Source organism: Piliocolobus tephrosceles, chromosome 5 (genome assembly GCF_002776525.5).
Source record: "Piliocolobus tephrosceles isolate RC106 chromosome 5, ASM277652v3, whole genome shotgun sequence".
Taxonomy (NCBI): domain Eukaryota; kingdom Metazoa; phylum Chordata; class Mammalia; order Primates; family Cercopithecidae; genus Piliocolobus; species Piliocolobus tephrosceles.
In genome coordinates, this window is record NC_045438.1 from 27,825,408 (window position 1) to 27,840,068 (window position 14,661).

General features: G+C 37.0%; 1 protein-coding gene across 1 annotated transcript in view; it reads left to right on the forward strand.

Moving 5' to 3' along the window:
• The window catches only part of LAMA2 (laminin subunit alpha 2), a 509,807-nt gene that overhangs the window by 46,806 nt on the left and 448,340 nt on the right, over nucleotides 1-14,661 (forward strand). Inside the window, exon 4 of the mRNA XM_026454995.1 lies at nucleotides 8,916-9,028. Within this exon, the coding sequence (XP_026310780.1) occupies nucleotides 8,916-9,028 (113 nt within the window). The remainder of the gene's footprint in view (nucleotides 1-8,915; nucleotides 9,029-14,661) is intronic.

Genomic DNA, 14,661 nt, shown 5'->3' on the forward strand with positions numbered 1-14,661 from the left:
GGCCTTTGAATGCCTCCTATTAGCGATGCATTGTATTGGAGCATAATGTTAAATTACACATAACCCCTGATTCAGAGGACCTAGAGGGGAAATAGAGGCAAAGGAAAAGTAAATCTGGTGATAAAGGAACATGAATGCTCCATGTAGATGCTAAGGTCATATAAAGATTCCTGGTTAAGAAATCTTTATATATCTCTATCTCTATCTGTATCTATCTTTCTGACATGCCTTCTTCTCTTCTCCTCCCTCACCTCTCTCTCTGTATATATATATATATAAATATAATATGCATAAAATAATATAGAAGGTGGATATATACTTATATGTAATCTACATAAAGGTAAATATGTATCTTATTTATATTATTTTTATTTATATTATTTTTAATAAACAGATATATTATTTTGTTATTATTCTGTTTTTGAGGCAGTGTCTCACTCTGTCACCCAGGCTGGAGTGCAGTGATGCGATCTCAGCTCACTGCAACCACCACCTCCTGGGTTCAAGCAATTCTCCTGCCTCAGCCTCCTGAGTAGCTGGGATTACAGGCACGTGACACCATGCCTGGCTATTTTTTTGTATTTTAAGTAGAGATGGGGTTTTGCCATGTTGGCCAGGCTGGTCTCAAACTCCTGACCTCAAGTGATCCACCCACCTCAGCATCCCAATAGATATATTTTTTGTTAATATTATTTTATATATAATATATAAAAAGGTAGATACATATACATATACATATATATATATATATATATATATATATATATATATGTAGAAAGAGAGAGAAAGGAGGTTAATAAAGTGAATACTTAATGCCAAGTCAGGTGAACTATGATGTGAGTAAAGCTTCACAGTTATATTATTTTAAAATTTGCTCAGTATCTCGGCTCACTGAAAGCTCTGCCTCCCGAGTTCACGCCATTCTCCTGCCTCAGCCTCCCCAGCAGCTAGGACTACAGGCACCCGCCACCACGCCCAGCTAATTTTTTTTTTTTTTTTTTTTAGTAGAGACAGGGTTTCACCGTGTTAGCCAGGATGGTCTCGATCTCCTGACCTCGTGATCTGCCCGTCTCGGCCTCCCAAAGTGCTGGGATTACAGGCATGAGCCACTGCACCCGGCCTCTTCTCTATCTTTTTTAATAGACCTTATTTTTAGAGCAGTTTGAGATTCACAACAAAATTAAAAGTACAGAAACTCCCCATATATCCCCCGCCCCAACACATGTGTGGACTTCTCCATTACCAATATCCCCCTCCAGAGTGCTACATTTGTTACAGTCCATGAACCCACATTGACAACAGCATCACCAAGTTCATAGACTGCATTAGGGTTTACTCTTGGTGTTCTACATTTTATGGGTTTGGACAAACTTATAATGATATATATCTACCATTAGAGTATCACACAAAGTAGTTTCATTGCTCTTTTTTTAATTACAAAATGTATGAGAGCTTTTTCTCACAATTTACATTTTTTATCCCAAAAAGAAAAGTGAAAGGCAGTGTGCCTTTTTTCTTGGAGCTGGTTAAAGAGAGGCATGCATAGTTCCCTCATTATATAATTCAGGAATGCAGAAAACATTACTATATTTGAGCAATTGAGATGTGTGATTAAAATTAGTGGTCATATATATCGCAGAATATTAGAAAACATGTTAAGACACCAAAGAAGGCAACCATCAGAAACCTTTCCTATTAATGATTCTGGTTCATTACCTTCTTTTTTTTTTTTTTTGGTTTTGTTTTGTTTTGAGATGGAGTTTTGCTCTTGTTGCCCAGGCTGGAGTGCAATGGCACGACCTCGGCTCACCGCAACCTCCGGCTCCTGGGTTCAAGAGATTCTCCTGCCTCAGCCTCCTCAGAAGCTGGGATTACAGGCATGCACCACCATGCCCAGCTAATTTTGTATTTTTAATAGAGATGAGGTTTCTCCAGGTTGGTTAGGCTGGTCCCGAACTCCAGACCTCAGTTGATCCACCTGCCTCGGCCTCCCAAAGTGCTGGGATTACAGGCATGAGCCACTGTGCCCGGCCGACTCTGGTGAATTTCTGGGATGTAAGTTGTTACGGCATGTGTGTAGAAGTGGGGAGTATCATTGTATACGCATGTGTTTGCTAGCTCTTGTGTAGAATGTCAGAGGAAAGGACCTATGTCAGAGCCCTTTGCTTTTATGTAAAAGCCAAGGGAGTTCAGATAAATGGAGTCAAGGAAGGCAATAAAGGGAAGCAGATTTCAAGGAAAAAAATCAGGCCAACGAGGCATTAGGTATGTGATGAAGGAAAGAATTTTCAGGAAGAAAAAGTAACAGTTTTAAATGCTTCCAAGATAATTGAGTAAGAAAAGCATGAAATAGGTTTCCCTTGCTATTGACAACATGGCCATCCATTGATCACCTTTCTAAAGTACTCAGTAGATTTATGGTGGCAAGAGGCACACTTAAGAGGTAGTAAATGAATGATGAAGAGGGGAATATAGAAATATTCTCTCAAGTATCCTTGATGTGAAAGAGAATGAAGGACAGAGGAGGTTGTGGAGTTGCAAAGGTTTTCAAAGATAACAGACATTTGAGCTGGTTTAGATGCTTAGGAGGAAGGGCAGGGAAGTTGAAGGCCAAGTAGTGGTGGGGATGATGTCTCTCTAGAAGTAAAAACATATGGGTCCTTAAGAATAGTCAAAAACCTTATATTATCAGATACATACTTTTACCTCACCAAATCAGAAAGAAGGAAGAATGAATAGCAGCACACAGCAGAAAGTATTGGGAGAAATTTCTTATTTGATGATCTTGATTTCTTCATTAAGATGTAAATCTGGGTTACCTGCTGAGGAAAGAAGCAAACATTTAGATTATGAGCCTCTCAGGGGAATAGGAGGGGATCACTGAGCCGTAATCGGAATAAAGTGGCAGTTCCATATGGAGTAAAATAAAGAATCAAACGTGTGGACTGACATTCTTGGAGCAATACAGGGAAAACAGAATGGAAGGAGAAGATGGCAAGAAAATTGAAGAAAAGGCCAGAAAGTAAATGAATTGATGGATTATTAGTTTCAGGTTCATTAGGCAAGACGTAAAGTCTGATGGAGGGAAACCACCATTGGTTCAGGGACGGGTGGCCTTGAAAATTTCGTGGAGAATGTGAGAAAGCCCAGGGGCATGAACGGAATTGTGGGGAGGAGGTGCGAGTGTGTAGATATGTGTCTAGGATGGGCTGTGCAGACAGGGAGGATTAGAGAGATAAAATATGTAAAACCATAAGTGTGTGTATATATATGCAGGTATATAAATATACTTATGTATTTATTAAATGTTTAATTTGACATGAAATATATGGTATGTTATATAATATATAATTATATTAAATAAATTTATATAAATAACATGTACATATATAAGTATAAATATTATGTATATATAATAATATATACATATGTGTATATAATATTTACACCAGAAAGGCAAGAAATAAGAAAATGTATCCAATCATAAAAATGGGATGGAGGAATGATACAAAGATAGGGGTAGAAAATAATTGGGTTCTCCACTCAATTATTTTTATTCTTGGTTGGAAAAATGGATGAGATGCATTTGTCAAATTGAGTCCAAGAGCTATTCTGTCTCTCACCCTCTTGAAAGTTCTACATTCAGAGTATCTTTTATCTCGTGGAAGATATATCTATTCAGCCAATACTATCCATGTTTTCACACTGAAACCAAAAATGAATAAATGATTTCAGTAAAGCAAGATGTATATAAGTTATGATTTGTATTTCCCCATTTTTATTTACCTGTAGTGTTTTTTAAACGCCTCACAGTCTGGATTTACTTTACATTATTATTGTTTATTATTATTATTATTATTATTTTTGAGATGGAGTCTCACTCTGTTGCCCAGGCTGGAGTGCAGTGGTGTGATCTCAGTTCACTGCAACCTCCGCCTCCTAGGTTCAAGTGATTCTCAAGCCTCAGCCTCCTGAGTAGCTGGGACTACAGGCACGTGCTACCGCATCTGGCTAATTTTTTTGTATTTTTAGTAGAGATGGAGTTTCACCATGTTGTCCAGGCTGGTCTTGAACTCCCGACCTCACGTGACCTGCCTGCCTTGGCCTCCCAAAGTGCTGGGATTACAGGCGTGAGCCACCATGCCCGGCCTGCATGATTATTTTTAAATGACCAGATTCATTCCACATTTCCAGATTATGCTTTAGTACTAGAAATTTAGAAAGAATAAAACCCCACAAGAATAAAAATCTAGCAATCAACTGCATGAATATATGTTAGTAAAAGTGGGATCAACAGGTGATAAAATTCCACAAATTCAGTGAACTCTGAGAATAAATATGGAAGGTCCGCAGTTAATTACCCTGCAAAGAAAACGAACCTTGAACTTTCTGTTAATAGACTTTGCTTCCCAATTAAAAACTAGCAGTTTGAAAGGTTTACCTCATCAATGATTCCCTATCCAGTTTTCAGATGCAGTTAGCCCTTGGATTGACTTGCATATTTATCCTTGTTGAGGATGTTATACATTTCTATCTCCTTTTAAATAAGGGAACTATGCCAACAATTCATCAGTATTTGCAAATTAATTATGATTAAACTTTCATAATAGGGATTATGGTTAATTGTTGATTCATCTCCCAGTCCTCCTTTTCGTGACTAATTCTCTTATCAATTTGACCTGAGGTGGCAGATATCAAAATTTCCAATTAGACAACTTCTCTCACAATTACCTAAGAGCCATGAATTTGATTTAGAAATGGGGTTGTACATGTGTGTTTTTCTATCACGTATTAAACCCACAATCTGTAAAAAAGATTTAGGCGGATGTTTGGGAAATGTTTTCTGTGATATTTACTTTTCTTCAGAGGCAGTGCCAACAATATTTCATTTATGGTTTGGATTCCCAACATGCTAATTTCAGCACCCCCTTATGTCACCAGGGTCATTTGTTTGGTATTTAGTTATGCTTCTGGTATTTGCTGTCATCATAGAGACCTGACATCTTCCCTAGCTTCAAAAGAACAATTTATCTAATGCTAACATTTAAATATATTCAGAAATTTTGCTTTTCATTAATAAGACAGGAAGCCTCATCTCTGTGGACTGCTAACATGATGATTTGGTGGAAAGTAAAGTCCAGCCAGCTGTTAAGTTGAATTTAAAAATTTACCAATAACAACGGAATATTTTTGCCCTGTCCTGTACAGTCATATTAAGATTTGCAATATGAATATCCATATCTGGAATAGGACTATCATACCATAAATAGCTCAAAACATAGCCTGTATGTTTTCAGTAAATATTATGGCAGTTTATTATATATCAATTATAAACTAATATATAATACAAATCTTCACAAATCTGAAAATGCCAAATTTAGTGAATATTCAGCTTTTTTATTTTTAAGTGGAGTCTCACTCTGTCACCCAAGCTGGAGTGCAATGGTGTGATCTCAGCTCACTACAATCTCTACCTCCCGGATTCAAGTGATTTTCCTGTTTCAGCCTCCTAAGTAGCTGGGAATACAGACGCCTGCCACCACGCCCATGCTAATTTTTTTCTTTTCTTACAGATGGGATTTCACTGGGTTGACCAGGCTGGTCTTGAACTCCTGACCTCAGGTGATCTGCCCACCTCAGCCTCCCAAAGTGCTGGGATTACAGGCGTGAGGCACTGCACCTGGCCAATATTCAGCTTTTAATAAAATTTTTCTTTTAAAGATGATTTTACTTTCTATCAGATTCCTATTGCATTGAGGACTCAGTTTTGCTTTATTTTTGTTGTTTTTTCAAATGTTTTACCAAGTGCAACTTGTCTCTAATTAAGATTTAGAACAGTGTACATTTTGAACAGATATATCATTTATTTTATGTATATGCATAATAATGGTTAGAATGTTCATAGTTATACTGTTCATCAGTACCTCTGTGAATAAAGGGTTCACATCCAAGATGGTTTCACTGGTCCATGGCAAAGTAAGAAAATGAGAACAACTTTCCACATTTTTCATAAAAATAGAAAGGATGCAATTTAAATAATTATCCTCCATTTTGATCTTATGGTTTTTAAAAACTATTGATGGTTTTTAAATGCCGTTTGTTTCATGAAATAATAATGGTGTTTCATTAAATGATAGAAGTATATTGGAGGTTATTATTACTTGGAAAAACTAAAAGCTAGAACTCCTATATCAGTTTCACAAATCTGTCACACATTTATTTTTAACTTCACATTTTTTTTTTTTCTGAAAATTATGAGTCTGGAAACCACTGCTGTGAGCAGAATTTTGTTATTCCTAGATCAGAGATGACACATAGTGTTGAAGTGATTTTTCTGTGGTCAATTATGTACTAAGTGGTGGAGCCAGGAAGAATATCTAGCTACCCGTGTGCTGGCACCTCATGGTCCCCCTCTCTTTCATCACCATTATTATTAGAATACATGGCTAGATTGCAATATTAGGTAGGAAAATTGAGAGTCCATGTTTGTTCCTCATAGCGATGTGATTTGTTCATTATGTGAGGTATTCCTTCCAGTTTAAACAGGATTGTGTTCTAATCTAAAAGGTCATTCATAAGCCACTCATTTGAAACATCTTCCCAGATAATTAGTTTTATGAAATTCTCAAGACTGACACCCCAAAGCATCCTTAATCTATAATAAACACAGGAGTACAGGGAAGCTCACCTCCACTTTGTTTACATTTCTATGGGCAAATGTGCCGACTTTCCAGTGAGATGTGTGGAACTTAAGTGCCCTTACTGTAGCCTTGGGAATAGAAACAGGATCATCAACAACCTCCATGATTTGTTTTTCTAAGACCACCAGAGTGGGCACAAAAGAACCAGCGAGTAGGCAAGGCTAAAAGCAAAACTGCAAATTTATTCTTTGGTCATCTAGCTTCAGGGACCGGAGCTGGGGGCGGGGGGCGGGGGGTGGTGGCTGGAGTTTCTAATACAGTCCCGACAAGAGTGGGGGCTGAGAAAGCCCGCCTCCGGCGCATCTGCTGGGAGCGACTTTTCTAGGAGTGGAAGGGCAATAGGCGGGGCACGGGCATGTCGGGGGAGGGGGGTGCTCCGCAGGTGCCACCAGGTAAATCTTGGTCTCCTCGGATTGACATCACCTGGTGCATGCCTGATTAATCTGCACCTTCCCGTGCGTCAGCTGCATTCTCGCACACACGGGAAGAGTTGGTGGTGAAGAAGAACCCGGAAGTGCACCATCCTGCCTCCGTTCGTCCAAACACTCCACTCCTGCTATCTTCACCCACACGTGAGCAAGGCCTGTTTAGAGAGGGAGAAAGAAAAAGACCTTATATTGCTTGGAAAATGAGAAGCAAAGATTTTAGACAAGAACCAATGACTGGGAACCAAAATGCAATGAGTGCTTGGCAACCCAGGAGTAGTGGCTGCTGTTGTGAGACGTGGGAGCTAAAACGGGAGGAGATGAGAAACTGAGCTTTGAGGGTTTTAAGAAGGAAGGGAGCTGCAGCAAAGATCACAGGTCTGTGGGGTTGCCACGCCTCCTATTTTCTTTTTCTAATATCCCTTTTGATTTTCGCAATTGGTCCTGTTCTCATATGTCAGGAGTGAAAGTAAGGGAAGATCTGTGGTTTTTTGGTAGGATGGAGTTTCATGTGCCATTGTCTCCTTCCTTGCCATTATTGTGAAGATTCCTCCACTAGAGTTACTGATGATGGCAACAGGCAAATGCCAGATGGGAGGTTTGGGTTATCGTTCATATTATTAAATAGCGGTAGAAAATTGGCAAGTTAAAGACTTGCTGCAAAAAGCTTCTGTAAGGGCCAAGGGAGAACGCCAAGGGAGAACTTCCCTTTTGCCCTCTGAAGGTTTGCTGAAAAATCAACTGAAAAAAGTTAGCTTGGTAGGTGAAAGGCATATGAAGTGTGTTTTAAAATGCATAGCATGGAATAATCACAGGAGGATGATTACCCAATAACCCCATGGGGGCATAGATGTAGATATACCCTCCTTCACAGGGGAGGGGAGATGGGGGAAATATGGCAAAATGGCAAATAGTAAATGATTTTTAGGGGAATTCAAGAACATACAACGGCCTGGGACAAAGTCTGTTGGGCCCACAGAGCAGATAGTGGTTTGTAACAAAAGTTTGTTCAGGTGTGTTGACAAACTTCAGTCCCTCTTCATGTGAAATGAGTTAAATTAATGAAAATTTAGCAAAAGGGCCAGAGGAAACTTTTCTTCTTGGTGGGATCAGACTGTAAGTAGATAAGAGAGTATCAGAGTAAAATTTATTTCGGCATTTGCTGGTCTCCAAGGGCCTTTAATTTAAAATAATTAGCATACCAGGATGCTATATTTTTGGGTATTAGTTTCTGAGCCTCAATATCTCATAGAATGAATTTAACAGTGTTTTATATTAACACCAGATACATATTGGACTCCTCAAGTCTTGATAATAATGAATGTGTCAGAAGGGCAAGTGTTCAAGTATCTTTCAACCACAAGTCAGGATTTTATGTTTCTGTTAACAAAGTTGATGGCATACTAGAGCTGTCTCAAGAGTTAGCTGTTGCTTTTTTGAATGATTGACAGGTCAATTAGATTTTAATATTATATCTTTACACTTAATTTCTGTAGTTACCTTTAAAGTTGCACATTTTGGTTGACGGCCAGAGTGCTGACCAGCTCATTCCCCTGCAGCCTAAGCATTTAAACGTTTTCTGCTACCTTGTATGGTTGCTATGAGACAGCTGTCATTGAATAAATTCTGTTGAAAATCTGAATTACTCTCTTTTTGTATTATTTTAATGTTTGATATTCACATGATGATTGTTTTAACAGTTTTTTTTTTTTTTACTTTAAAGAAAAAGCTATAAATTAGTTATATGATCTTTTCTTCCTCCTTTCACATGATGCTGCTAACTCAATAGAGAGACACCCGATTACAAATGCTATTGATGGAAAGAACACTTGGTGGCAGAGTCCCAGTATTAAGAATGGAATCGAATACCATTACGTGACAATTACACTGGATTTACAGCAGGTATAGTTCCTCTTTTCTTGTCATTTCCACTTTTGAAACTGCATTTTACATTTGCTGTTTGTTCAGTTAGTAGTTTGTGAGTGAAAGGATACTCTTTCTTATCACTCTCCATTGTTTTCTTGATAAGATGAACAAAGGATCCTATTCATATGGCATATTGTTATTTAAAGGTATTTGGCATTTAATTCTAAAGCACAACTCAAATGGAAGCATGTGAAGAGCTTAGAAATGAATTAGGAGCTGACTCTGTTTTAGCTAGCTGGACTTAATGATGAAAATATGGATCAATAAAATTTTACATAACAAAAATATAATAGTATCATTTTTAACTTTTAAAATAATACAATGCTCCCACTGTGCTGATGGTGTGTGCACTTGAAGGTTCTTGCATAACAAGGCTCTTGAGCAAATTACCTATCATTACTGAGAGTTGAGAAAGCTGTGACAGTTGAGTTCAAATTAAACTTGGGTGGCTAAATGAGGTAACAACCTTGTAGTTATACAAAATTGATGCCGGAAGTTGTTCAAGTTTGTCTTGCATAGGCCTGGGTGCCTTCTATGCTTAATTTCATTCTTCCTTGTCTTCACAATGTTCAGGTCAGGCTGAAGTTATTAATCAGGAATCACCAGCACCTCAAATTATTTAGGCTTGCAGTTAGGATGGAAAGTGGACAAATGCCACATTCCATCCTATTTGTATGCCTAAATAATGTGCAGGGGTGATGGTCAGGATAGTTAATGACAGACACCATACACTGTAAAGGTCATGGTTTTTATAAGTTGTCAGTGTGTGGGGAAGCCACAGCCAGTGGGCTAGATCAGCACAAGACATTTTCCTAATGAAGGCCATTTGCCACCAGCATGAGTACAGTCTCCCTCCTCCAGTGTCTAGGTTCATTTTGGTGAGGGCTGCATATATTCAAGAGCCACAAAAAGCTGGCTGGAGCAAACAAGCTGGCGGGTTACTTGGTAGACCTGCCTTCCAACCATATGGGACTCTTCGGGATATGAGGAACTGGTGGCAGCAGGGGCTCAGTGTTGCAGCCTAAATCACCAACTGGCATGGACTTATTTCTACCCTCACTAGTATACAGCAGCTGAATGTCAGTCCTGAGTTAATAATATTTCTCAGGAAGTCTCAGAACACTATCAGAGAATGGCAAGGCAAGCGACCACACTGATCAATCATGCTTTAGGAAAATTAATCCTGTGCATGAACCCCTGGGGATCTTAGCCTTAAAATGGACTGCATACCGCTCCTGATAAAGACAACTTGGTCCTTTATTGGTCACAGGAGTTCTCCCCCTTCATGTGATCATTGAAAGTCTAGTCTCCCAATCAAGAGTAAGTTTGCTGTGCATTGATTCAGGTCATCTCCTGGGACAGGCAATCAATAAATAGTGATGCTTTATTGTTCTGGTTTACTTTCCATTTATTCTTTTAGATTGTACATAGAACAATGGAGTCAATTTTTAATATAATTTGCACAAATCACTTATACTACTCTTTGAGCTCAACAGCAATATTATTTACCTGTTATCAAACATGGCAGCATTTTTCCCCTCCTAATTTACAACTGGATGGTGCAACCACAAGTTTTTACTAAATCATTTCTATCTATCTTGCCTATTTTTATCAATTCAGCAAGTCAAAGAGTTTACCTGAAAGCCTATTTTTCAGTGATGTCATTGATATTTTCCTAAATTTGCTTTGCATACTCACTCATCCATTCCCACACAGTGTCTTAAAAATTATGTGGATTTGTCTTTCTGTTTTCCTCTTCCTCCCATTTAGTTTAATGGAGGTAAGATGAGTGAATATGGCAAGACATATTTTATGCTTCATTCATCATAACAAAGTGCCAGAAATCTGTATATAACCCAGGTCTGCTTGACTCCAAAGTCTGAAATTCACCAAGTGGAATTGGTACAGGGCATATGTGTTCAAATTCTCCCATATTCCAGGATGGTGTCCATCCATATCCTTATTTTTTCCAGCTTTCTATTTCCTGAAAATCAACCTACTATGTGTGTAAAAGAAGGGGAATTCAAGTAATCTATAAAATGTAATAAACCCTTATTTCTACTTGACTCAAGATTTTAATTTAGTCAGTTATTTAATGATGTGAAAAGTTAAACAGTTTTTGTAATCAAGTTTCGTGATGGAACTTCTCAGACAAGAAAGAGCTTCAGACTTCTCATTTGGCCTCAGGCTTTGGAATAACAAGCTGTGAGACATGTTTATAACACTTATTCAGCTATGGATGGTATATTGTACTGCATTGGCAACAGAGAAAATGTGGACATTCTTATTATGTAACTCCACACAATAATCCTGAATAAGCCAGCTAATATTAATATTCCTATTGCATAGTTGAAGAACACTGTGCTTTAGAAAAGTTCAGTGACTTGGCCTTCTTTCTAAAGCTTATTATGGGCAGGGCTGGGACAACACGAATAGTCTGGATCCAGACCCAAAGTACACTAGTCTTTTCTAAGGGGAATCTGAAGACATAATCCTAGGGAGCTCAGGATAATTTTTTATATATATTTTCAAGTGCTCCAAATACAGTTCAGGTTCAAGAAATATTGCACTATCTTCTCCTGGCTTCTATGGGATAATAGAGCCAACAACCTGTTTTGTTATAAAGCAGAGGACTAGAACTCTCATTTTCTAGTGTACTCTAGTGTGCCTCTAAAATGGCAAAGCCTCTGTCTTTTCTACCTACAGCATGAAGGATTAATAGGTTATTCAAAATAAGATGAACTATTATCCAACTGGGAGTAAAGGGCAGTAAAGTTATAATGAATAGGTAAATATCACTAAATGTTTGTTTGTCATTGATTCAGCAAGAGACTTGACCATTTATTAGCTTTTCTTCTTATTTTGAGGTGTATAAATTTCAACAAGTGCCAGTATTGTTGTTGATGAATGCTTGGCTCCTCTATGTCACATTTTTATAAATTAGTATCTGAAACATAACAGAAACTATTGCATTTATTTGATTAAATCACCATAGATTACAGTGGGCTTTTTTTTTTTTTTTTTTACATTTTAACATTCAAGATAAGCACTAGAAAAAATAGCAATGTGTTTGGAAGAAAGTAGTTACTTATTTTATAAGTAGATTGTTCTTAGATACGTATTACTAAGGGGTTATTAACTTTTCTCAATTCTATTTACTCATAGCATATTTTGAGCAAGTGATTTAATCATGCTGTGCCTCAACTTTTAGATAAGCAGAATAAATATTACAATATCTTGGCAAGAAAATTAAAATCATGATAATAGCAATATAGCAAGTAAATTCCATCTCACAATTACAGCTATTAAAAGGACCTAGAGTCAGCATGAACTTAAAGAAAAGCTTAACTGTTCCAGTGATGTGTATATAAAAATGCAATATAATCACGAACAAAAATATACAACAATTTAAAAGAGACAGTAATAGGGACTCAAATATTAATAAGCTGTCCAAAACATTCTATTTTCGTATTTTTCCCACCACATTTCACTAGAATGTGTCATTATGTCTGATTTTATTTATTTCTTTTAAAATCTGGCCATTATCTCCATCGTGCCCTTTGATTTGTTTCAGAAGAAAGCTGATTGGCAGGTGGGGTAAAACAGATGGGCAGCTTTTCAGTAGGCTTTTCCAACATATATTGTGGTCATACTCACTCCTGGCTAATCCAGGAATGCCATTAATTAGTTAAGCTCATGTCTTAACTAGGAGTCTTCTTCTCTTCAATAAACAATTCACTTATCTTCCTGGTGTATCCCTCAAAACTAAGAATGCATTTATCAAACAAGATTATCTTACAACTACAGAGATCACACGCCACATATTCTTAACCTAAATATTTTATTCACTGACCTTGCAGAGAAAAATTTGGTGAGATGGGTTAACAGTTTTAACTGGAAGTTATGTTTTAGGAGGAGGATAAACTAGTATTTCTATGAAAATATTACTATGCTTTTAGGATCCATGTGAATAGTATAAAATGATTTTTTTCTAAAGCCTAGAATCATTAATGTAAAGGTTAAACATTTCTGCAATAAACATAAAATTCATGGCGATACTTTATATATTCAAGTTTTAACAATCATTTAAGCATATTAAAGGTGATCCAATTTTCAGTCTTGAAGGAAGGTCATTATTCTTTCATATCGAATTCTTTCTTCATGCTCTTCTTACTGATTCCTGATTACTGATTAAAGGATGTGTTGTACAAGGAGGGAATTTTGGCAAATTCACAAATACATGGAAATTAAGCAACATACTCCCAAACAACCAATGGATTAAGAAAAAATTAAAAGAGAAATTTAAAAATAACTTGAGACAAATGAGAATGGACACACTAACACTGATGAGAAGAAGCAAAAGCAGTTCTAAGAAGAAGGTCTATAGTAATAAATACCTACATCAAAAAGAAGAAAGATCTAAAATTAACAACCTAAGGTTACACTTCAAGAAACCAAAAAAAAGAAGAAAAGAAAAAGGAACAAACTAGGCCTAGAAGTAGCAGAAAGAAGGAAATAATAAAGGTCTGGGTAGAAATAAATGAGATAGAGACTAGGGAAACAATGGAAGAGATTAGCAAAACTGTCACTTGGGTTTTGGAAAAGATAAGCAAAATTGACAAAACTTTAGCTAAACTTAGAAAAAAAGAGAGAAACTCAAGATCAGAATTGAAAGAGGAGACATTACTACTGATACTTCAGAAATACAAAGGATCATAAGTGACTACTCTCAACAGTTATATGCCAACAAACTGGATAACCTAGAAAAAAATGGACAAATTCCTAGACACATAGCCTACCAACACTGAATCATAAAGAAATAGATAATATGAGCAGCTCAAGGGTAACGAGATTGAATCGGTAATAGGAAATACCCCATCAAAGAAAAGTCCAGAACCTGATGGTTTTACTGCTGAATTCTACCAAACATTTAAGGAACTAATACCAATCCTTTTCAAAATCCTCCAAATAACTGAAGATGAGGGAATACTTCCAAACTTATTTTATGAGGCCAGCCATTAGATACCAAAGCCAAAGACACTACAAGAAAAGGACATTACAGATCAATATTTTTGATGTACATAGATGCAAAACTCCTCAACAAAATACTAACAAACTAAATTGAACAGCACATTAAAAGGATCATTCACTGTGATCAAGTGGGATTAATCCCAGGGATGCCATGGTTTAACCTTTGCAAATCTATAAATGTGATATCTTACATTAGTAGAATGAAGGACGAAAATCATATGATCACCTCAATAGATGCAGAAAAAGCATTTGACAAAATTCAACATTCTTTAATGATAAAAGCTGTCAACAAATTAGAAGGAATGTACATCAACATAATAAAGACTGTATATGACAAATCCACAGCTAACATCATACTCAATTGTGGAAAGATGAACGATTTTTCTCTAAGATCAGAAATAAGACAGGGATAGCCACTTGCACCACTTCTATTTGGCATAATACTGGAAGACCTCGTCAGAGAAATCAGGCAAGAAAAGAAATAAAATTGGCATCGAAACTGAAAAAGAAAAAAGGTAAAGTGTCTCTTTTTGCAGATGACATAATCTTATATATAGAAAACCCTGACTCCACTAAAA